Source organism: Alosa pseudoharengus, unplaced genomic scaffold, assembly GCF_046254945.1.
Source record: "Alosa pseudoharengus isolate Yale_2024_CS ecotype anadromous, Long Island Sound unplaced genomic scaffold, YU_APseudo_1.1 YU_APseudo_1.1_scf_20, whole genome shotgun sequence".
Lineage (NCBI taxonomy): Eukaryota > Metazoa > Chordata > Actinopteri > Clupeiformes > Clupeidae > Alosa > Alosa pseudoharengus.
In genome coordinates, this window is record NW_027468664.1 from 16788294 (window position 1) to 16813777 (window position 25484).

The 25484-nt window shown below is 45.2% G+C and overlaps 1 protein-coding gene across 1 annotated transcript; it reads right to left on the reverse strand.

The window, feature by feature from the left end:
- Positions 1-25010, reverse strand: lhfpl3 (LHFPL tetraspan subfamily member 3). The gene is made up of 2 exons (XM_076297537.1): positions 24584-25010; positions 1-245 (listed from the first exon to the last, which is right to left on the reverse strand). The coding sequence occupies exons 1-2, from the start codon at positions 25008-25010 to the stop codon at positions 1-3; spliced, it is 672 nt and encodes a 223-aa protein (XP_076153652.1).
- Positions 25011-25484: the final 474 nt, after the last annotated feature.

Below are 25484 nucleotides of genomic sequence, written 5' to 3' on the forward strand. Positions count from 1 at the left end.
TCATGTATTCTTACTGTCGCTGAGCAGCTCTTCGGCCATGAGGCCGTCCTGGCGGTTTCCCAGCACGAAGGCCAGGAAGGAGAGGATCATAGCGTCCATGATGCCCATGATGGCCAGGATGTAGGCCCAGCGCACCGAGCACGCTCCGATGGTGTACTTCCCCGTCTGCTCACCACACATCCTCTTCACCTCGTCCGAATCCCAGCCATCTGGGTAGATCATACAGCCCAGCACCAGACATGTCCCTGGGGGAGAGGGGAGAAAGAGGGAAGATGGGAAAAGAGGGAGATAAAAGAAGAGAGGAAGATAAGAGGGCAAAGAAGACGGGGAAAGGAAAATATATATTTTACAATCGGAAACATACTGGATTCGTAGACACACACAAACAAACAAACAAATATATAAATAAATAAGTGCAAGGGGGGTGTGTATGTTCCATGATGTTGATGCTTTTTTTTTGCGCCTAGTCATGCTGAGGCGGCATTGCGGACTGATTTGATTTGATTTAAGCTGAGATGAAGTTCCCCTTGAGCCTTTCCCATCCCCAATCCAGTGGCCTTCTCCTCCCTGGGGCCCTGGCACTGTAGTCTCTAAGAAAGATTGATTTCACTCGCCTTTCGCCTTTAGGGGTGACTACTGTCGCGCTCCCGGGAGCAGAGAGATGAGATGAGACGACACAAACAAAAACAACAACAAGCACAACGTGCCAGTGCTACGGATTGCACCGAGTTGGCTCTGCCAAGCGAGCAGCACCTGCCACAAGAACAGTAGAAGCTCATCTCTTGGGATAGAGAGGGATCTTAGGTGCAAGGTTAAGTAGATCAACAGGCAAGAGAAATGCATGTGCTTACATAATAGGCTACCATCTGAATTAACTGTGTATATTTAGTGGGGAGTGTAACAAGGTTCAAAGCCACCACATTGTCATCTTCAGCTACAGTTGAATGGATAAATATGCTGGGCATTTACTGTTTTCTCATCTTTCAAATAATTCTAAAGTGGTTCATTTCATTTTAATACAAAAGCTGAGTGGATGGATGTGAAATGTTTTGTCAGCAATGAGAGCTGGCTACTGTTTGGGAAAATCAATGGCAACATTATTAGCCAAAGGAATGAGGTGATAATTTGTTGGAGGATGTCAAAGCCAGGGGTCAATAAAAAGGGCGGCGAGCGCCCAAGCTGGGCAAGAAACCAACGTGGGGTGAGATGAGGCAGGAAGAGAGAGAGATGGAGAGAGAGACAGGCAGAGAAACAGAGGGAGGGGGAGAGAGAGACAGAGGAAGGGGGGAGGGAGAGAGAGAGAGAGAGGACAGACGTGGTATGTAAGATAGCCCAACCCACAGACGGAAGCTGCCTGGAGGATTTAGCTGTAGGATAATCCCAGGAAATGACAGACTAACCACCCCTGCGCTCTCCCTCTCTCCCTCTCTCTCTTATTCATTCAGTTTGACGTGGTAATTGCTGTGTCACAAAGAGATAGCAGATGAACAGCAGAGAGAGAGAAAGAGACAGAAAGAGAGAGAGAGAGAGAGAGATGAAAGGAGGGAAGGAGTGGGCGGAGGTTAAGACATATAGACTACAGAAGATGAATGGAGAGAGCAAATAAATAACTGTAGGAGCAACAGTGACTCAGGGGACCCCTGCTGGGTTCCTGCACTTTCTCTCTCCCTCTCTCTCTCCCTCCCTCTCTCTCTCTCCCTCCCTCTCTCTCTCTCTCTCTTACACTCTCTCTCTTGTTTTTTTTCTCAGATCCCGTCTCTTCTTCTTGAGTCCAACAGGGCAGAATCATTAATCATGATTAGAGTGATAATAACAGTCATAATATGCATGGCAGCAAGTAACACAATTGCCCCTACTAATCCTGTGTGGGGCAGGGGGGTGGGGGGGTCGTCTTACCGCTTACACAGGCACTTAGAGAAAACACCATACCAAAGGGATATCATGAAAAGACTCAAGCTTTTACAAATGGCTTCTCCCCACCGACCAACACCACAGCTCTGTGAATGCAGGCTCTTTTGTCAAGAGGCCATGATTATTTACATCACAAAGCCACAGGAACAAGTCCTTTTGTCAAAAGGCAATGATTATTCACAAAGCCACAGGAACAAGTCCAATCTATTTTTCTTCTGTGACTCCATCACTCTCCCCCTCTCTCTATCTATCTATCTCTCGCTTGCTGTCTCTCAGCAATACACATTGTCTCAGTGTTGTCTTCTTTCTCACCCTGTCAGGCTCAATCTTTCTTTCTCTCTTGCTGTTTTCTCTCTTCCCCCTCTTTCTTGCTCTCTTATCTCTTTACTCTATCCCCCGCTTTTCTCTGTGGTGGCTGCAGCTGAGCATCAAAAGCCGAAAAGCAGCTAGAGGAGAGAGAGAGAGAGAGAGAGAGAGAGAGAAAGAGAGAGAGAGAGAGAAAGAAAGAGAGAGGTGCTCGCAGCACACGCACAAACATTGTGCTGATCATCAATTATGAAACGCATATCATTCCACTTCCTCTCTCTGTGATAGAAAAAGGAGTGAGAGAATAGAGAGAGAGAGAAAATGAGAGGAAGAGAGGGAGATGCCAAAGACGGAGATAATGAAACTTCAGTCAAATCTCTGTGCTGTCGTCTCCTCTACACACAGCAACCATCCAGGGTCAGATGGTGGAACGGACTCAGCGCCTTTTTCCTCACCGCCTGAACGATTGAAAGATTTAGATAATGCGGCGTGCCACGCCTGGCTCTAGTCTGGATACACACACACACACACACACACACACACACACACATGCACACACACACACACACACACACCAACCAACCCACAAACACACACAGAAACACACACCCACACACACACGTCTGGCTACAGCAACCTTTTCTGTCAAGAGATTGTTTCCACCTCAAATAAACAATATGTTCACACACACTAGTGTAACACAAGAACTGGGACCACAGCAATGTTTTTTTATCGTGATAATTGCATAAGAGGTGATATTTGAGATTAAACCACCCGCATTTCAACGCTAAATGAGTGAGAATTAATTTTTATTTTTTTGGTCAGGGAGCACGTCTTTGTGCTTGGGTGAGAAGATAAAATATTCCCTAAAAGAAATTCATTTATGAAACAAGACTGATGCAAATAGCATAAACACATCTCAAAATGTATTTATATATTTTCTATGAATAAAAATATCACACATTCTTCACACCCTTCTTTTTTTACTGCAGGGCATTGCAGTTTTCATTTTACGGGTCCTAACATCCAGACATTAAACATGCATGACCATCATTATGTAACTAGTTCATGCGTATGCGTATGTGTGTGTGTGTGTGCACTGTGAGGTAGAATTCTGCAAGATCAAAGGCAGCTTATTCAGCCCATAGTCCTGGTTCTCAGATAAATCAGTGTTTTTTGGGACCCTGGCTAGGAACATGAAGTGGTAATACAACACAAACAATGGCATATTTGAAACCAATAGACACACACTCACACACACATGTACACACACATAAAGACCTCTTTGCAATCTCTCTCCCTCCCTCTGTTGTGTCTCCCCCCTCTTGCTTTCATAAGAGGCTTCTCAGTTGATAGCTGTTTGTGAGACTTCCCAGCAGGTGGGAGGTGCATGGCGATCAAATCAGACGAATCCCTTCCACTATGGGAGTCAAATCTCAAAGACTACTGGAGTCAAACTGGACCTATCTCTCCCCACTATGGAAGTCAGCCAATCTTTTCCTGTACCTGACCAAATCTCTCTCAATACAGAAGTCAACCTGGCCAAATCTCTTCCACTACAGAAGTCTATCTGACCAACATCACACCCCACATTTGAGTACAAGACTCGATCACACCAAATCTGTTTTTGGCAGCAGCAAAACTGGCCCAATCTCTTCAAGCACAAGAGTTAACTTGGCATAAGAACTCTTGAAAAGAAGTAACCAACTTTAAAGCCTCTCTCTCTCACACACACACACACACACACACACACCTGTGCTCCTTTGCATTTTCCTTGCATTAACCCTATACTTTAATTATGTCACCAATGACAATTTTTCCTCCCAACACCACCCACTCTATTACACCCACACACATTACGGTTCCTATAGTCTGCTGAATAAATAGCAATATAACAAACTCAATGAGCCTACAAAATAGAATCTGTGTGTATGTATAATAATAACAACTGTATGTGAGAGAGATGGATCCGTTAAAATCATTTTTCTTTATATTTTTCTTGCTCTTTTTCTACATCGTCTATCTCTTCTTGTCTTTCACTTTAATTAACTTTTAAACGCTTAATTTGTGATTTTCACTTATTACTATTTTATTGTCTATTTATTTTCCAGACATAAAAGCAAATGTACACAAGTATCTCTCCTAAACCCAGTTTACAAATAAACCACACAATAAAAGGTCTCTCTCTCTCTCTCTGTTTTTGTGGTTTGGAAAACAGAAAGTCGCTGTCCAGCCGTGGAGGTGCTGAATTCAGCCCATGGGCATGCATACCAAACCCACTGTGGCTGGGAGCTGTTCCTTTCCAGTGGTGCTGAATCCGGTTGCCTTGAGACACCAGGAGCCCTTTCTTTCCCCATGTCCGTCTGTCTCTTTGTCCATGCTGGCCGGTGTGGGGCCAGCTGCCTTTATAATGCACACTGAAGACAGCAGCCACCCGTTTAACGGCACATATTTTACATGTCTTTTTACAGATTAGAATTGAACGATAGCACGGCAGATAAGGAGAGAGGAGGTATTCACAGGTAAGCAAGGCGGGAGAGGGGGGAGAGAGGCAGTGGAGGGGTGGGGGGGGTGAGAAATAGAAAGGCCTGTCTCAATTGTTTATGCTCAGAATACTCTGGGTGAAGTCAATCTTGTGAGACGCGGGAGAATCCTTCTGGGAGAGATGAACGTGAATGGCAGTCAGAGAGAGAGAGAGAAGAAAAAAGGAAGAAAAAGAGGCAAGCGAGACAGAGATGTTTGGAGGTGGAAAGTAGGGAGCAAGTGAGGGAGGAGGATGAAGGAGAGGAGGAGGAGGAGGAGGAGGAGGGGAGCGGAGAGGAAAGCGTGGTTGAGAATGCCGAGTGGCTGTCGGTGTGAGGCCATTATCGAACGGATCAGCACTGCCTAGCGGGGTGGGCTTTGTTGGAGGGTGTTTGTGTGTGTTTCTGTTGTTTTCCTGGGAGAGCACAAAATGGAGAGCTGAGGAAAATAAACTGAGAGGAGGGTAGAATAGCCAGAATGAAGCTGAGGATATTGAATGCTGAATGCATATAGACACATAACAACAATCACAACAGTAGCATCTCTGCAGACTATTTTAGTGAATGAATAGGCGCTCCGATGCAAACCCTCCATTTAAAGCAACACCAAAGAGTTTTTTGTACCTTAAAATGTTTCCAAAATCGTTTCAGTGGTTCATCAACTCGTAACAGGGTGAACGGCACTTTCTGCATTCGCTTCGCGGCCCTCTATCGGCTATAACCGCACTATGTAAGTTTGCCGGATCGGATAGCGGTTCTGTAGTTTGATGGAATGAGACATGAGAAACTACAAATTTGACTTGCATCCGATGTCGCAATACATCGTACTTTCATAAAATCATGCAACATATTATACCTTTGGACCCCCTTGAAAACGAGATGATTCATCTCAAGGGGCTATCCTTAATAAAATTGAAATTGAAAATTGAAATACCTTGTCTGTGGACATTGTTATTTGCAAAGCTGGTGCTGGATAAACAAATAGGGCATGCAACAGAGGAAAAGTTATTTGGTGTTGCGTTAAGTGAAGTACTAACCAATGGCAAATAACCATTAAAATCAATAAATGCAGGCAGTGTATCTCTGCCTTGTGCCTGTTTAATCAACAGTCAATTTTTGTGGTTGAAAATGTAGTACGTAATTCATTGCTATGGTTGAAAGCTGATCCTTGTACACTGCAGTGACATGAAAGGTGAATGCCTGCTGTGTGTGTGTGTGTGTGTGTGTGTGTGTGTGAGAGAGAGATCTATGCCCCTCCGTGTCCTGGGAGTTGCAGAGGTGTTTTGAGACGGCCCCTGTGCGACAACGCCTCCATAAAACTGACTGAGGATCAGATTTACAACCCGGCGGAGTTTGCGGCACAGTGGGAGGGAGAGACGGCGTGGCAACTCTATCAGCGCCTGCAGTCTGGATCAGGGACTTGTGACGTTATTAGCACTTCATCACGTCTCCCAACCTGCACCCCCCACATCACACCCCCTCCTCCCCTCCCCCCACCACCACCTCCATCGGTCCATCTGGAGAGAAAATTCATCACGTGCTTACCTCAGCAGTCAGCTGTGTGATGTTAGCAACTAAACGACAGAGCAGTGCCTCTAAAAACCACAGACTGCTGAGTAACCAGTACTTCCATTTGTTATCACTTTTATTGCCACACACTTCCACAAAAGAGATCGTAATGACTCTGAATAGGCAAAATGATTGAACAGTACAGAGGGGTATTAATGTGCAGTCAGTGCGTCCTCCACTGTATACAGAAGGGGAAATTCATTCATCTCTGCTGGATGTAGAATGCACTGCACTTACGTCTGTGACATCCAGTATCTCTGCATATAGATTGGGTAAAGAGACAGAGATACACTAATTAAGAGCAGTTGTCAGCCACAGCAGTGGCACTGTAAGGAGAAATGAACTCTTAATGCTTATTAACTCTTCGATGCGTCATCACTCTGGATGATTTTTTTAGGGCAAATCTATTTTCCATTAGAGCTCCCGATGTAAAAAAAAAAAAAAAAAAAGAGGCAAAAACATGAGCCGAGAGAACAGGCGCCTGCTGTAGATGGATGGATGCTGTTGTCATGGCGAGGTTACCGTGCAGCAGTAACCATGTACTCAGCAGTCAGCTGTGGAAGATTGGCGTGCGTGGCAAGCTGGAGGCAGATGCATCGTCATGGCAACTGCCTTCCTCTCATCAGCTGGTCGGAGGGGTGGAATTATGAATGACCGCCGCACAACCGACTCCAGCTTTCAAGACCAGCTGCCTCGCTGGGCTGTCTGTGAAGCAGGAGTACTAACTCCGGTAAAAACAAGAGAGTGCCCTGCCTGTGTGTTGCTTAATATCACGATATGCTTGGAGGCACACATGCACACACACACACACACACACACAAAGGCAGATAATTTCCTAAGCCCGCCTGCACAACAGGCCAGAACTCCACCAATAACTGACCAACATCATCTTCAAGCCCTTTCATTTTTCAGCAATCACACACACCCACACACACACACACACACACACCACAGTAAAGCGGGTGGATTGAGAGGCAGTGGAGGTGATGGCGAACAGGTGTTCCCTATTAATTACAAGGCAAGGCCAGCAGCCCTGTGGAGCACATGGCTCCATCTGCCAAAGGAGAGCCGGAGACTCCACGTCTCTACGACAACACAACACAACACAACACATGTACGAGCTGTGAGCGCATCCTCAGAGCCAGAGAGAGAGAGAGAGAGAGAGAGAGAGAGAGAGAGAGAGAGAGAGAGAGAGATCTGGGCCATTGTTCTGACAACAGTCCAAACCGTCGTGCTTGGGCACTTTGGACGCCAACCAGTACCGTTGTTCACCACATGCAAGAACCATAAGAAAGCAATTTCCTCTTTCCCAGTAGGGCTCCAATAATCTTTGCTGAGAAATAGCCATAAAGAAAGGAGTGGGGAGATGGGAGGGGGGGCGGGGGGTCCTGTTTACAGACTCTGAATGCAAGAACACATTGAGAGAGAGTGATGTGTTCTCAATGCAGTGGAGTGTCATTAGTGCACCTCATTGATATTCCAAGATGAGTCCCCTTTATCTGGTTCCTCTACTCCTTCAGGTGCGCTGACAGCCCCCTGACTAGTTAGCCCCTTTGAATGTAATACAGGTGTCATCTTTTCTTCTCCCCCTCTTGGAGCGAAGGAAGAGACTTTTGAAGTGGTCTGTGATGGGATTGTTTTAATATTCCTCAGATCTGGGATGCGGGAAGGGGAGACGTTATTATCTACTACTCTTTTTAGCCGACACCGAGTCTGTTTTGCTTTTTGTTGTTTTGTTTATTTTGGCAGGCACACACAGAACTACTGACTGGGGCAAGGAGACGTCCCAGAGACTTGAGACAAATATTCATTTGACACAGACACACACACACCGATCACAACAACTCTCAGTTGACAGATGTGTAAGGGAATTTTAGGGGGGGGGGGTTGCTAAGGACAAGCCATTCCTAGGGAGCATGCTGTGTACTTAAATCCATAACCGGGTTAATCATTTAAGCATCCTGACAGATGAGGATCAGTGAGATAGCTGTCAATTAGGACAAAGCCTTTCAACACAGCAGCATTTATGAATGCTGGTGGATTTGAATATTCTTTTAAATGATTGTTTGGAAGCAGAGGGGGTTTTGTTGGCTGACTGAGACTGTGCAGGGCTGATGGAGACATCAGTGATGAAATGGTGTGTGTGTGTGTGTGTACGTGTGTGTGTGTGTGTGTGTGTGTGTGTGTGTGTGTGTGTGTGTGTGTGTGTGTGTGGCCGAAGATGTGTGCCCCCAGCTTGGCCTCATCAGTGACTGAAAAACAACAGGTGCCACAGGAGGAACAGTGCCACCTCATCAGGTGCCACCCCATGCTTGGCATAGCCTGGCCAGTGGGCACAAACAGACCAGAGGGATGTTAGAGGGGAAAGGATTTCTAGCTGCTAGGGGGTCTAGGGAACATGCTTGGCATAGCCTGGTCATTATTCTGGGGTCTTGTGCCAAGGTGAGGTGAGAGGATGATGTGTGATGCCCTGGTGGTGGGGGTTGGCAGGTTGCCGTGGAGACAGGCCTCTGACTCTTATGAACCTGAGGGTGTGAGGGTTCTATCTGCTGGTGCATCCACCTGATGGGAAGAGATTGCCCTGACAACATGCCCGCTGATTGCACCCACTCCACCACCACCACCACCCCAATTCTCTCTCTCGCTTTCTCTTTTACACACACACACGCACACAATGTGACAAAGACAGAAAGTGAGAGAAAAATGCACCTGGTGCATGTGGTGTGTGTGCATGTGTGCTTGTTTGAGATACAGTGTGTGCGTGTGTTTACATGTGTGTGTCCACACCGAAGAGATGGGGGTGGAGGGTTGTTTCAGGGGTGTGAGAGGACCACTGTTGCCACAGCAACCTCTCTCCCCCTCCCCACCTGCTCTCTCTGCTAGGCAACACAACCAAATGATCTGAAAAACCAAATAAACAGGTCACTGTTAATAATAATAACCCTGCTGTAACACACACACACACACACACACACACACACACACCACAGAGATCAGTTAGACCCCCCCTCCCCATCTTGCATCTACTGAGAGTGGAATGAAAGCTCAACGCCTGCTGTGAGTTTGACACACGCTGTGCACCCCACATCCTTACTCCAATCTGTCAGCGGCGTTAACCTGACCTCTCCTGCAAATCTCACTGTTTGGAGGACTCGATGGCCTCTATGCCCAATTTAGCAAACGGAAATGCCCCCTGCCACACACACACACAGGTGAGTTGTCCTGAAGAAGTCCTTGCTCATATGCAGTTGACAGTCGATTTTCCCGGCTGACAATCACGGCATGGCTCTCAAACACCGGATCACTTCAAACGCCTGTCACCGGCTTGTGCTTTATCAAAGAGAAGCCCTGTGATGCCTCTGCACACCTGGGACATTCACACACCACCACACACACCATCACAAACCACACACACCATCACAAACCACACACCATCACAAAGTACCACGCACACCATCACAAACCACACATCATCACACACTACGCACTACCACATACACCATACACTACCACACACCATCACACACTACCAAACACACCATACACTACCACACACCATCACACACTACGCACTACCACACAACCCACCACACTAACACACACCACAGAGGGGGGACCTATACTTCTAATTCAACCCCTTTCAGTTAGTCAGCCTCCATCTCCCCATACACCAAACCTGAGTCCAGCCATTCATCTGGACACTCCTGTGGGTCCAGAGATCCTTGACCTGAGACAACAGATTTCATGTTATCCTTCCCTCAGGGGTCAAAGAGGCATTTAAATCTCCGGCTGGCTCGTCCACTCATTCATTCTCTCTCTCCTCCCAGGACCTCAGCCATGCTCCGGCTGGAAGGGTGATTTATTCCGGGGCCTCTGTGATGTGACTGCTGATGTCCGCACGGCTCTGTGCCCAGGCCAACGGCATCCATTATTATGGATTGATCTGGCTGCTGACTGACCTGAAGGGCATGGCGTGTTCGTGTTCGCTCGCAGGAGGAACAGAGACATCCATAAGTAAGTGAGGGGAGGAGGAAGAGGCATTCATGCATGTGTGTCATGGACGCAAAGGATTGTGTCATTTTATGTATCATTTATGTATGTGTGTGTGTGTGTGTGTGTGTGTGTGTGTGTGTGTGTGTGTATGCCCACGTATGTGTTTCCATGTGTGTGTGTGTGTGTGTGTGTGTGTGTGTGTGTGTGTGTGTGTGTCCTCAGATGCAGATCAAGCTCAAATGGCAAACATGATGGATTGTTTTCCGCCTCAGAGAAACACCTCAGTCCCTAGGGGTTTTGAGAGGGGGGAGAGGGACGAGGGGATCGAGGACCTTTAGAGCATGACACTCCACTCCCTTTGATCCCTGACTGCCCTTACGAGCCGCACAGCTCCATCTCCACAGCCAAGAGGAGACGAGGAGAGTGCGTGTCCGCACAGGTGCCGGATCAAACGACACGGCCAATGTCCTCGCCTCTTTGATGTCTGGTGTTTTTTCAAACAGGCAAAATCGAGTGGCAGGGGTTGCACTCTGGCGCTCCGCAGACGGGCAGGCGGGGCGGCCAGGCGGTCAGGGCGACCAAGGACGTGTCACTCGCCCGGGCCGCAAGGTCAATAGGGTCCAAGCCTGCTCAACCTGCCACTGAGTTCAACCTGATAAATGACAAGATGAAGAACCAAGATAGTATCTCTTGATCTCTCGCTCACTCGCTCACACACGCACACACACACAGACACACATACACTCCGCACACACATACGCACACACATTCACACAGTCTGCCTTTCACACGCATACACACACACACACACACACACACTCTCTATGCAATCCCCCTGCCTTCTTTAATAGGTCACCGTGCCCTTGTCTCTCTTCAGGAGAGAGGGAATAAATCAGCTGGCTGGTCCTCCCTGACAGTAACTCGGCCGATGCTGGAGATAAACACAAATGGGAAATCTATACACTCCAGCAGGTGCCCGATACCTGCGCTTACAAACCTCTCCTGCACGACAATCTGAGGTCCCCCACTACCCCCGACACACACACACACATACACACACACACACACATAGAATATCCCCCACACTCACTCTCTCACACCTCTCCCCATGCACACACACACACCCCTCCTCCCACTCCCAAACCCTTCCTACCCTCTGTCTCCATGGCTGCCATTTTAGCTGCAAAAACTCTATTTTGTTCTGGTGCCTTAATCAAATCAAGCCCATTCGCAACAGCACGGCGAAGGCAGGTTATTCCTCTCGAATGCACAATGGCTGGCTGGCTGGCTGGGCTTCGGCTGTCAAATGAGCAAAGATAAGGCAGCCCATTTATTGCAGGGATTTAAAAAAAGATATATGGTTACTGCATGAAAGAGCAATTGTCAAATATACACTAGATTTCTCCCCTGAACCCACTAATCACAGTATGTAAACGTGGGAGGATTTGCGCTGTGTCTGATTCGTGTGTGTACCTTTGAGTGTGTGTACCTTTGAGTGTGTGTACCTTTGAGTGTGTGTACCTTTGAGTGTGTGTGCTTGCCTGATCTGTGCAGTTGATTTTGACTTTGTGAGCATGAATGAGTGTTGTCACCTATGTGGTTGGGGTTTAGCATGAGGCTTTGTAAAGCGCCTTTAAACACTGTTTAGCGTTAAATTGTGTTATGTAAAGAAATGTAAAAAAAAAACTAACTGAATGAAACAGTTTAGCATATGTATAGCGGTTGAGTTGTGCGTGTTTTGTGTGCATGTGTCTGTTATTTTCCACTTATGGCCGCGTGTACATACACTATGCATGTGGTTTATCTAGGGCCAAACGAGGACAGCGCTCATGGGCAGTGATGCCTCGTCTTCTCCTCACTTTCCCTCGCCCTTGTCATCAAGATGAACAATGCCACTGATTGTTCGCCTCAAGTCTCCAGGCTCTAATTAGACACAATTCAACTTAGCCCTACTTTGTTTCATAATTAAGAAGCTAACACAATGGGGGCTTCCATGTGACCAAAGTCTCTATACTGTAGGCTATCACTATATCTATGATGACAATCAGGAACGGAGAGCCCATGTAGGAGTGTCCAGCACAGAGGTTCACATTAGCCTGTCCTGCTACCAGAAAACTGGTACTTTCCAATTTGTTGGATTAAAAAAAAAGGTTCACCTGAATGTTTCTGTGCTGTTTTGAGGACAAGGCCGCTTTTTGCACTGAGAACGCTGCTGGGCGTGTGTGTGTGTGTGTGTGTGTGTGTCTGTGTGAGTGAGACAGAGTAAGACAGTGTGTGTGTGTGTGTGTGTGTGTGTGCATGTGTGAGGGAAAGAGAGAGACAGAGAGAGGAAGAAAGAGTGAGAGTGTATGTGCATTTGTATTTGTTTTTTAAGCTTGATGTACCGGTATTATCACTTTCCTCTTAAGCCAGCTCTCCCTCAGGGGATTCACAGCAAACAAGCTCAAAGGCTTTCGCGCCGGCACTGCTGCTCCTCTCTAATTTATTTACTATGCCCCCCAGCTGCACACATCGCCCCTGATACGTTAACTGCACAACATAAAGGTGATTCTGTTGAAAATTGCCGTACATAATTATTTCAAGAAGAACCACTGCCCTCCCGGTGCTTTTGTCAATTAGCATTTTAACTCGCATTCAGGGGCAATCGTGAAGCCACACTTATCTCTCAAACCTCTTTGCACTCGGATTCAAAGGCTTTGGAAACAATTCTGGTATAGCGGTTAGCGCAATGCGTATATCCTCAAAGCCAATGAACTATGGCCTCCTGAGATAAGAGGGGAGTTGAGCTGCAGGTCGCCCCTGCTTATATCACTGAATAATTTTACATTAGAAAGTGGAAAATGGAAAGTACACCTCTTAAATACCAAGTGCAGGTGAGAGTTTGATTGGAGGGGATCAGGGGGGGCTGGGAAGGTCAAAAAGACACCGGGGTCTTGCACTCCTCTTCTTGAGATTAGGCCGAAGACGAGTAGGCCTATACCCGTAATCCCTCATCTGCAATCAGCAGCAGCTCTCTCCCTGCTACCTTAATGACATTAACTTCAGAGAGCCAGGGCAATCAATCCCTAATGAGGCTGTCCCTGGTCGTCCTATTAACAACACCTATCAGCAACTTTTCCAGCTAAATCAACCCCTGCATCTGATTCCCTAACAATGGTGGCTGCGCACTGAAAATAACATTAGTAAAACCCTTTGATTCAAACCATTGGAGTAGGTGACAAATCAGAGGCAAAGACAGGCCTCACTGCATTAAGTACTGGTCACTGATGGAGAAGGAGATTAAGGATGGCGCGTGTTAATGGTGCAGGGGTATTTTTAGTCACATGATGCAAATAGCTAATACCGTTTGTAAGAGCCAGCAGAGAGAGAGTCGTCTTGTAGTATGACAACAATGTGATCAATGTCCTCCTCACTAGTGACTCGCTAGTGACTCGTGTGTGGTGGGGGGGCAGGGGTGTTTGCAAGGGGAATTTTGGGTGGGCACAGTTAGTGTGTGTGTGTGTGTGTGGGGGGGGGGGGTTACTAAGGATGTTTAACTAAGTCTCAATTGGCACGAGGCCACCTAGCTTCACTAAGCACAAAACTATAAGAACATTACTCACTGGGAGAACAGATCTCACAGATCTCTTTTGCAGGCTGAGGGGATTTGTCACTGATCATTTGCATGGGGGCAAACAGTGCATCATTTATTGACCGTCCCCTAAGGGCTGGGAGTGGAAAGTGCCCGCACACTGGGAAAAAGCCCTTCAGCCTCTGAGCTCCATGCAGCGTCCCACCTTCAACACACTCCCCATTTATCGTGCCAAACCTACACACTTTAAAGCTCCCACAAGCATTGCTAGATATGCATTTCTTGCTAACTGACAGTAGATCTGATGGACTGTAATAGTCCATCATCTTTCTTCAATGCATAGTGTGCATCTAAAATAACTTCAAGTCAGGGATCCCTGTCTTTGCTGACGAAGCCGAACTTCAAATGATGCTGAGATGATTTTCTCCACAAAACAGTTCAATATTCGATAATTATTACAGAAAAAAGCTGTATGCTGAAAAAGCAACAGCTCCTCATGCTACAATATTGCTACACAAACTCTATTCACTATTCTTCTTACCATCAACCTCATGTCAAGACATGTTAATCTTCAAGATGCACCTTACACTTTACATTATCTAGCAGAGAAAAGGTCGACTGGCAAGGTCAGGAACACAATTTCCAGATTCCAAATACCCCTCTAATGTGCCTTCACTGAGCCACAAACTGTTGATAAAAGGCTGAATTACTAAAATGATCCCGAGGCAGTTGTTACTTAATATATCAATGATTAGCATAATTTCCAAAATGCTGGAGGGGGGTGATATGGACCGTGACAGTACAAGCAGTCCTAAGAGACTGAGGCGCCTTCGGGGACTGTCAGTATCTCTCTTTTTAAACCATTCCCCTGGGTCTGATGCTAAACTCGTAACCAGCCACAGCCAGCCTATTGTTTTCCAGATTAGCATTTGACATTTGATCATAAGGGTATAATGCACAGGGGGGGGGGCATAGTGCAGTGGTGGGCAGAACCGTATATAGAAAGAGTTTGGCCAACTCAAATCATGTTGGAGACCAACGTCAGATGACTTTACAATATGGGGCGAATATGCTATTGTTCTTTTTTAACCATTTATTATATTTTTGGGATCTGATGAATGTTGGTATCTAACATGGCATCTACGAGCCACATGACCACCAATCGCATAACAGGATAGCTCAGACCATTCGATTGCCTAATAGGTCAAACTCTCTCTATATACAGCTCTGGTGGTGCGGTTAGTGTCCAATAGCACATGCAGGCTCAGTGCCCACAGGGACACAGGTTCAAGTCCAACTTGACGTCATCTCCTCTGACCCATTCTCTCTACCTCTATTTCCTACTCAGTTCCTATTTACCCTGTCTTATTATATCACAAAAAAGGAAAAGTTTAAGTTAAAGTTGACTGGTATTCAGCTGACGCTTTTATCCAAAGCGCAAAGGCAGATTCAGGAATCAAACCCGTGTCGACTGCTTGTCAGACGGTGACGGCTCCACCACAGTCGCACACCCTTCCCCATAGTGAAATGTAATGGATAAGTGTCTTTCCAGACTCAGTGACAACAAACAACACACAATACCTAACACAGTGCACATAGTAAAGCATGATTAAGGTCATGCCAGTCAACTAAGATAGAATGTGCCATTAGTGACCAACCACACTATTCCATGTGGGTAATTCCGTGTCGATTTAGACAAAATCCAGGAAAATGGTTGCTGCACCATCTCATATTGTGCTCAAAGTTTGTCTACATAATATTTAGGTCCCACAACTAAGACCTGTACAATATTTGTGTTAAATTCCAATGTTTTCATACATTTATTGACCCTTGATTTTAAATACTTTTTACACTCTCAGAAATCTTGGAGGCCATGTTTGGGCATTAATGTCTTGAAAAGTATTATCTCTAGCCTGCCCAAACTTTGTAAGGTGGAAAACAGACATATTCTCATATGACTGGGACCGTTAAATGTTTATACTGCATGCCCATTAGTTTTACCTAGATATGGAACAAAATGCAAAACTAGTGATATTGAGGGTCTTGTAGAAGCTCAAATATTGGTACAACATTAATAACATATAGTTCTTATATAGCCAAAATCACTTTTAATGGTTCACTTATACTGAGAACATTTTTGTCTTCCAAAACTGTTTGGCTGCCCATGAATAATACTTTTTATTATATTAATGCCCAAACATTGCTTCAGGCTGTAGAACTGAAGTAATTTAGTTTATTCCTCATTTTGTAAATCACTTAGGACAAAAGCATCTGCTAAATTAATACATGTAAATGTATATAGGCATACAGATAAAACAAGTATAAGTATAAGTATATAAGTATAAGTATATATACTTTTTTGATCCCATGAGGGAAATTTGGTCTCTGCATTTAACCCAATCGGTGAATTAGTGAAACACAAACAGTGAACACACAGTGAGGTGAAGCACACACTAATCCCGGCGCAGTGAGCTGCCTGCTTCAACGGCGGCGCTCTGGGAGCAGTGAGGGGTTAGGTGCCTTGCTCAAGGGCACTTCAGCCGCGGCCCACTGGTCGGGGCTCGAACCGGCAACCCTCCGGTTACAAGTCCAGAGTGCTAACCAGTGGGCCACGGCAGCCCCCCCGCCCCGAGTTCTGCGTCTCCTCACAGCACGCAACTTTTCATGGGCCTTGGACTAGGTTCACCACCCCTGCACCCCAGATGATTGCTTTTTGTGGGAGAGGGCCGACTGAGGGCCAACGCTGTCATGCAGCAAATTGCCAACGCAATTAAGAGGCCTCAATTGTGCCCAGCTGGAAGGGGGAGAAACACAGTTGCTATTTGGGGGACTTTCACGTTAATCACCCTCATTTATTATCGCCATTTAAAACACTGCCTTTTCTCAACATCCATTAGACGTAGGGGTGTAACGGTTCATGTATTCGTATTGAACCGAAACGGTACGGGCGTCACGGTTCGGTGCATGAATTTACACGGAGAATACACGGTATAAAAATACATAAAACTCGTGTGCGGATTAATTAATGTCATGCGCAATTACTGTTAAGTAGCGAGAGTTACGGGAGTTCTTTAGCGACACCTAACGCTAATCTGTAGCCTCGCCTTAGCTCTGAAGCTCTGATTGGCGCCTATGTTTTTTTTTGTCAGGTCGTCAGTCGAGTCCGTCAGTCATTAGCAGCACTAAGGTTAGACCCACAAGAGTTAGAGGATCCGCTGGTCTATTTAAGATCGCAAGTTTGAGAACTTAACGTTAGTACAGGCGAAAGAGTGGTGGATAAGATGAAACTGTGTGTCAGCGTTGTTCAGCAGTTACTGGGTATGTGAGTGGAATAAATGCTACACATATTCGAAGCCATCACCCAGATGATGTAGGCTACCAATCACTGAAACGAGGGGAAAAAAACTTCCCCTGCGCTTCAGCAGCCTTTGGATACACATACAAATAGGGCCAAAACCTATGGCTTAAATTAAATGATTTCGTAATGACAGAAAGCTATGTAAATCGCATGGTAATTACCTTTATGTTGGGGTAACTTGTAACTTCTCACATGAGGAGCTGGTGTTAAGTGCATAGACAGTAAAATAAAGTGACAACGCTAACCAGGCTAATAAACAAACCATGCTAGTACGGTGAGTTAACGTCAAAGGGCAAAGTCACGTGACTTCTAGTTGTAGTCTGTTTATGAAATGAAAGGAGCAATTTTGTTTTTAAAAAAAAGGCAAAATAGTGTGATATTTTCACAGTTAGTAGGCTAGATTATTACTTTACACACAATGAAAAATATTGAGGCAAATTGTAGACCCTTCCATATACAACTAAACACAGATGTTGAAGGTCTTGCTTAAGTGGATTTTTAAAAATCATTTTTCTATGTAATTTGCACTTTCATAAATAAGAGATGCTGTAGGCCTATTTTCAGTTTTATAGCTGATTGTCTTAATTTGTTTACAAGTTACAGATGGAGTCTGGGTACTTATTGTACTGTTTAGCCTATATCTTACACACTTCAGGCTGTTGCAGATAGCTCAGGGAAGAGACTGTATGACACTAGGTGGTACAGCCTGAGACATGCACAATAAAAAAAATGCTTTCTGCATTTTTGTTTTGCTTTTCCCTCCATTGTACCGAACTCGTACCGAACCGTGATGTCCGAACCGAGGTATGAACCGAACCGTGACTTCTGTGTACCGTTACACCCCTAATTAGACGGCATTAAACGACCGGTGTAGAGAAAGGAAAGAGAATGTGAAAATCCAGTTGTAGCTTTAGTCGCTATTGACAATCTCATAAAACAGTGCTACTGCAAGGCCGCAAAGATTTCCCAAGTGTGCTGGGGTGATTGGTTTGTGGTGCAGAGTGCTATTATTCACCAGAACACTATTTATCCCAGCAAACCAAAATTACCGCCTATATCGCAATTAACTCTCATTTCCATCCCATTCGAAAAGAGGATATGTCATCTCAGATTCTCTGGATGCTGCCCTTTTTTTAACTGCATCCAACTTCCAACAAACCCATGAGCCTCCCTCTCTCTCTCTCTCTCTCTCTCTCTCTCTCTGACTACATCTGTCTATCTCACTTTCCCCATGGCTCTTAAACAAACTTCCATCACGGGCTGTCAGTCATCATTACGATCAAAAGGGCCTTGCCACTCCTCAATCTTGTGTGTCACTCACACTTTACTTCAAAGTGGCCCCACTGCTCCTCAATCAATGCTGTCAATCAAACTAAGCATGCAAACACCTCTTGAGTACACATTCAAATGGCATCCATTCATATACATATTATACAACAAGAAGTAAAGAATAACTATTAAGATGCTGAAAACTGTTGCATGCAAAAATGTGTGTTCCAATTTTAGGAGCGCTGTTAGCAGGTCTGGGGGAGCTCTGTGTGTCTGTTTGGTGAAGGTGTGACATTGGATAAAGAAGCTGCCAGCTCTTCAAAGCAGTTTTATTTATTTTTTTCCACCAAAAGTATTCACAAAATTCCTCCTGCTCTGACGTCTTAACACCTCAGGACATGGGAGTGTCTCTCTGTGTGTGTGTGTGTGTGTGTGTGTTGATGTTGTTGTTTGCACATGTGAATTTGTGTCCCATACTCCTCTATTTATTCAGAGGCTGACAGCTCTTTAAAACGACATACCAATCAGCAAGGGATTTGCTTATCTTGGTCAGAAGAACATCTCTCACATCTGTTGGGCTTTATGCAGAGAGCCCTTCTCTGTGAACTCGTGATGAGCAGAGAAAATGTATCCCTGTAGTCTTATTTGCTTTTTATGGCGTGTATCTGTGCGACACATGCAAGGTAATATTCATTCTCCATTCATTCTCGGTGTTCACCGCCACAAAGGTAAGGGAAAGCAACACACACAAACACACACCATGCCCATGCCAGACATTTTCGGTCTCCAATATAATCTCCCTACCGCAAATAATAATAATGTTGGTGATTATGTTCCAATGGGGGCCCTCCGACAGTGCAGATCTCTTTGAATCATTCTAGCTCCCCCTTTCCTTATAGCACCCCTGTGATTCATACAAACACACACACCTACACACAAAGTTCCAAGTAGGAAACGCACAGGTAGAAATATAAACCTATACCTGAGCAGTGAGTGAGCTGCATTGCAATAAGAAGTAATTCCTTGTAATAATTCGTGATTATATTTTGAATATGCTTTATTTTCTTCTTTTTCACTGAGGGCGGCTTCTTCTGATTATTATATGTACTGCAACACTGCAAAGTAAAACCTGAGCACTCTCTCATGACCCTCCCCTCTCTTTCCTATTTTCCCTTTTTTTTCTTGCAGCCTTTATGATGTAGCACCGCCGTGCTGACCGCTGTTTTGCTTTCCAAATGGTGCCTGTAAACCAGCCAGCGCGGCGTCCCCCGTCCGAAGGTTAGCCGCTCCATTAGCGCTCGGCTAGCCAAGGTGCCGGTGGCAGTGTCTGAACTGAATGGGGGAGAGTGGCGCGGGGGCGAGAGAAATGACTAAGTGAGCGCGCGAGAGGGAGAGAGAGAGAGAGAGAGAGAGAGAGAGAGAGAGAGAGAGAGAGAGAAAGAAGAGGCAGATGAGTGGGCGTCCTTTAGCTCATTTTTTTTCTGTGTGTTTGGAGAGACTCGACACGCTCTGGTGTACCCTCAGAGAAAACCAGATGAAAAACAGAGAGATGGAGAGAAAGAGACAGAGGGGAAACAGAAAGGATGGATGGATGGACGAAGCAGGTGTTCACTCACAATTTCTCTTCTTTCCTCTTAACCTTAAAACTAACCACAATATTTAAAAGTGAATATGAGTCTGTCTTTCATGGAGTTGTTGTGTACTGTATGTGAGTAAAAGTAGATGAAGATTGTGTAAGCAAGGTTATCATTCGTACGGACTAATCTCACCAGACTATGCTGCCAAAATGAAGACAAAGCCTCTTTTCAGTGTGGAACACAGACAAAATAATTAGCAGGGAGGGATATGCTTCTCCTTGAGGGTTTCCTGATGTAGGCATAAATTGACATTGTGGTAATTTTGGTGCCCGGGAGTCAGAGAAACAATTTATTCTTCTGCACCTACATGACTGTCTATCTGAGTGTAAAACAATCAACCGAATATATTCTACAAACACTCCATCATACCGTTGTAAACAGCAGCCTGGCCTGTCTTTGAAATGAATGTTGACCAGTGAAAGCTCTGTTCTCTAATTGTCCTGCTCTTTTACTGTATTACTTAAGCTTTGGGGGATTTTCAAGATTTAAAAAATGGATCAATAAGCTAGCAGCAATAAAATGGAGCCTTTTTATTGTTACCTGCTGATGCTAGGCCATTCTATGCTCCACTGGTCTGTGTGGCCCACTTAACCTACACAGGAAGCTCTGTGCTCAGACCGACCAGAAAACCGATCGTTAAATACCTCCATTAGATACTTAATGCTTGGCCCAATCCTCCTGTTTACTCGAACAGTTGAAGTCTGCGGGAATACAAGCCCCTGTGGCTTACAAAAGTAGACAATGCTGATTTACTTTTGTGTCTGTCTTTGTCACTCACACACACACACACACACATTCATAGAGACGTGCTAATCATGATGCTCATAGTCACTCCAGCCTGTATCTCAGCTGCCTCTCCCTCCCTTTCACTTACACACACACATACACACACACACACACACATAGAGACTGTGTGCTAGTCATGGTGCTTGTAGTCCACCCAGGCTGGCCAAGCATCACCCTTCTCCTCAACATCAGCCTGGGGCCCCGAGCAGCCAAAGTGGCATATCAGTGGCCGTGTCACATCCTGCCATGAAGACAACACACCCTGTGGTGTTCGCCTTCACAGCGCCCGCTGCTCCCTGAGCCAACTCGACCCGCTGATCTCACCGGTGGCACCGCAGCTCATTTAGGCCACTGGCCGGGCATGTGTGTGTGCTGTTTGGGAGCTAATTAGAGAAATGTACAAGGAGCAGGAGACGGAGGCCAGGCCAGGCAAGGGGACTGTGACAGAGCAAGAGTGAGTGTATGTGTGTGTGAGTGTGTGTGGAGACGGGCCGGGGGGATTAAACAAATTATCTAGTTTACAGCGTTCTGCTTGGCAGAGCACAAGGGTTGAGCCTTACCTCTGAGACGACCCGCGCCACTGGATGTCTTAAATTAGCAGTGACGCAGCAGTGGTGCCTGAGTCTGGGCTTTGAGGCGGGCTTGAGCATGGGATACAGCTGGAGTTGACACGAGAGGTGTTTTGTGAGAGGTTGAGAGGTGTACTGCCGACATGTGTTACTTACAGTAGTGTGTCATTGGCTTTCAAGTGTTTGTGTGTGTGTGTTTGTGTATCTGGAGAGAAGAAAAAAGGAAAAGCTTTGAGATCTGTGAGAGCTACCATAATTCACCCGCGTGTCACTATCTTTGTCCTCATCAAATAATTAGGGCACTTAGAAAAACATCTGTGACTGAGAGAGAGAGAGAGAGAGAGAGAGAAAGAGAGAGAGAGACAAGATGATGGGGACCTTGGTGATAAGTCTGAGTGCTATCACATCAGTGTAACTGCAAGTGAAAGGACCTGTCAACCAGCATACAGCTGCGACACGCGACTGGCTGATTCAATGCTGATGGGGGCATATGTTTCAGATTTGCTTCGAGACAAACATTTCGACAGACAGAGACATTTTAGATGTGCCACACTATACTCAAAGCTTCCTGATGTCCTCTTTCTTAAGAAAAACTTTGGCCAACATTGCAATGGGTGAGTTTTGAATGAATAACACATTTTTGTCTGTGATACCTCCACTGAATGGAACTATCAAATAGGATGTGATGGAATTTCAGGTTGAATAAATTGCATTTGGACTTGAGGCAACAATCCTTTTAAACCCAAGTCTTCTGAAAAGAGAGAACAAGTTGTTTACTCCTTTCTCACTGGTCAGAAATATTTGGAAATAGCTTGTATAACTCCTCATGAATATCTCCTCATGATTGGTTAACCAACTTCAAAGTACCCTCTTATCAGAGTTGAACACGTTCCTCTTTTCTTAGAATTCTCCAACAATCTCATGACCAACCAGATTCATTAACAAAAAAAGATTACAAGAAAACAGGTCAAATGTTTCAGGATATTTGACAGGAGGATCACCATAACCTAAGAGTACCTTTCCATCTGTCTTTTCTGCTGTTTCCTTACTCCCATGCCATGCAGCTTTGTCCTTTATCCCCCTGTACTCAATGATATGATAAAGCCTGAACTGAACCATAACTGAAGTTACACCACACAGTAGTCAGAACACAACATAGGGCAGCTGTTTCACTCTCAAAAAAGATTTTCTTTTCACAGACAAAAAAAAATAAATCCCCACAAGTGAATGGCAATGTACCTAACCAGACTGGTATCCAGGAAAGAAGGTTGTTCACAACTCTCCATAGCAAATGTTTTTTTTATGCATGTCTATTACCATCACTGAGGCAAGTGTAGGCCTAAATGAAAGGTGCAATAATTCGGAAGAGAAAAAGACACACGGATAGAGATGACGAGAGTGCACGCAACCCAAAGACTGGAACACGAGGGAAGGGAACGGGAGAGAACTGAGGAGTTAACACAGTCTCTTGTCATCGCCCGAAGCAAAAGCTCTGTGATGTTCTTTGGATCAATAAAGAGAGAAGCTGTGCAGGGCATTCGCAGAGCAGTGGCTCCAGTGCTCCCAAGACTATCACTGGCGCTCAGTCAGTTATTCATAAAGCGTCCCCAAGCAGTGCATCGAGAGCAGACGTGTTCAAGTTTAATATTAAGTCAAATAGTTTTGTAATATCTGGAGATATCCCCTATATTCCATTTAATAGAAATGTGGTCCACATGACCCATCCCCTTTCAGTTGTGTGATACGTGAAAAAAAAAAAACTTCCAGATACAGAAACACAGAGTAAGCGATTCAGCAAAGAACACTAAAGAAAACAAATGATTTTGTTTGATTTTACTGTGTTGCAAAATGGTCATTTGCCTCACTATAATGCCTAATTCCTCCAATATATATTAGTGTGTAGTTGCATCAGCAAGTATACTGCCTTGGGCTTTACAGTAATCTTGAACTAGGTTTTTTCATATTCAGAGTGTTCGAATCAACCCCTCAGACTTGAATGAGAATTCAAGTCAGAATGAGACTAGAGGAAGGTTGACAAAGTACCCAAACACTTGAGAAATGACTGCATGCTGGTGTCACGTCACCTGAGAAATCTGAATGAACGACGATGCAATGTGTGTCACCCCTGACAAAGAATGATGTTGTGGGCGGAGGGGTGTCAACACCAGCAGAAGATAAACAAGTTGATGCAGCCGATACATGAAAGCTTCCATCCTGAAAAACACAGCGGAGGAGCAAAACAGCCTCCCTGTGCTCATTAGACAGGATTTATGCTTTAATTCAGCCCAAAGTAAATGGCATGGCGGTGTGCTGGATTTTCTTCAGATTATCTCTGCGGTGGTGTTTACTTCTTAAGCCTCAATCTGCAAGATGGTGCAAACAACTTAATGAAAAAACACTATTTTAGGCAGGCTTTAATGAGAAATGTGTGTGCAATGTATCTCACTCTCTTGTGAATGGTAATAAAGAAAAGGAGTGAATGTGGGTGTGTGCTTATTAATGTTCAACCAAACAAGTTCATTAAACCTGTTTATTACTGTCATGAGATGAAGAAGCATCAAAATGTGTCATCTCATTTATTCAAAGGGTGGTTTAAATTATATTTTAGGGAAACATTTTAAGCTTATAAACCAACTGGCAAACATTTAACCTCGCACCATAATCATATTTTTAGGCTATAATACATTTGTATTATTTAGACTCTTAACTTAACGAGAGACTTAATGTGTGGCATGTCATCCATTGCACATGCTGTGAGAGCAAGACAGCACCTGGAACAATTTCTTCTTGTAAAGACGTCTTCAAGCGTTGCTGTCGCTCATGAATATTATGTTTTCATGGAAGAATCTGTTTGCATAGCTGGAACCCAATTTAATGGGCATAAAGTTTACTTTCATTTCCACGCACTAGGCTACACATATTCATAAAGAGGATATCTCCTTGTAGGCTACTGCGTTTTATTGGTGGGGGATTGTTTACAAACGGTCATAGATCATGATGTAACTCTATTGGATTAACGGAAATCTTCCACTCCCTGAGCTTGTTTTGAGGTGTTAGAACTAACTCTATATCAACAGATGCCAAACACTCACCTGCAGCAAGTTGTATCCAGCCGCAGATCTTGTAGACTGTGGCAGTGCTGCAGAAGAAGAACAATGCGAAGCAGCCGATGCAGGAGAGGACGAGGACCATGGACATCCCGATGAAGAAGGATGCAGCCTTGAAAGCACCAGAGGGGATGGTGCTGAAATCGGTGAAGCTGCCCTTGCACGTGAGGTCTCGGGACAGCCCGTTACCTATGCAGTAGTGGAAGAGGCCGAAGTAGCCGCCCTGCGGGGTGTCCACGCCATCCCCGATCCAGTAGGGCTGAATAAAACACACTACATTGACAATAGCAAACAGTATGGTGAAAATTGCCCAAAGCACGCCAATAGCGCGCGAGTTCCGAACGTAGTTAGTCTGATAGATCTTGGCCGCCTCCGAAGCTGGGAGCATCGCTGCCGGAGTCCCAGGGACCATGGTTTGGTTTTGATAAGGTATTTTGGCAGCTGTGTAGGAGACCCAGAGATAGATGAGTGCCCACCACTGAAGTGATAACCGGTCAACGAGAAAAGCGTCAGTTCTATTCTGCTGTCATATTATAGGAGAATCTGTAGACATTTCCCTCTACCGATTTCACTCGAATACGCGCGTCAACTCAAGAACACTGTTACACCATCTGCCCTGAAATTAGTCCAAATCCGGGTGACGCGGACGATGTTGAAATCTCAGCACTTTACACGAACACAATCTAATAGCCACTGTTAGAGACTAGTATTTCACAATGTCCCACGGAATCCACGATTGCCTAACGCAGTCCGTTACTGCTGCTATCTCATATGGATAAACAGATCTATGTTTCTGAGTGACCAAACATTGGATATTCCACAAAGACACTACAGGTAAAAGAGCTCCCGTGGCTGTCGGAGGCGCAGAGATTCAAAATGAGCCTGA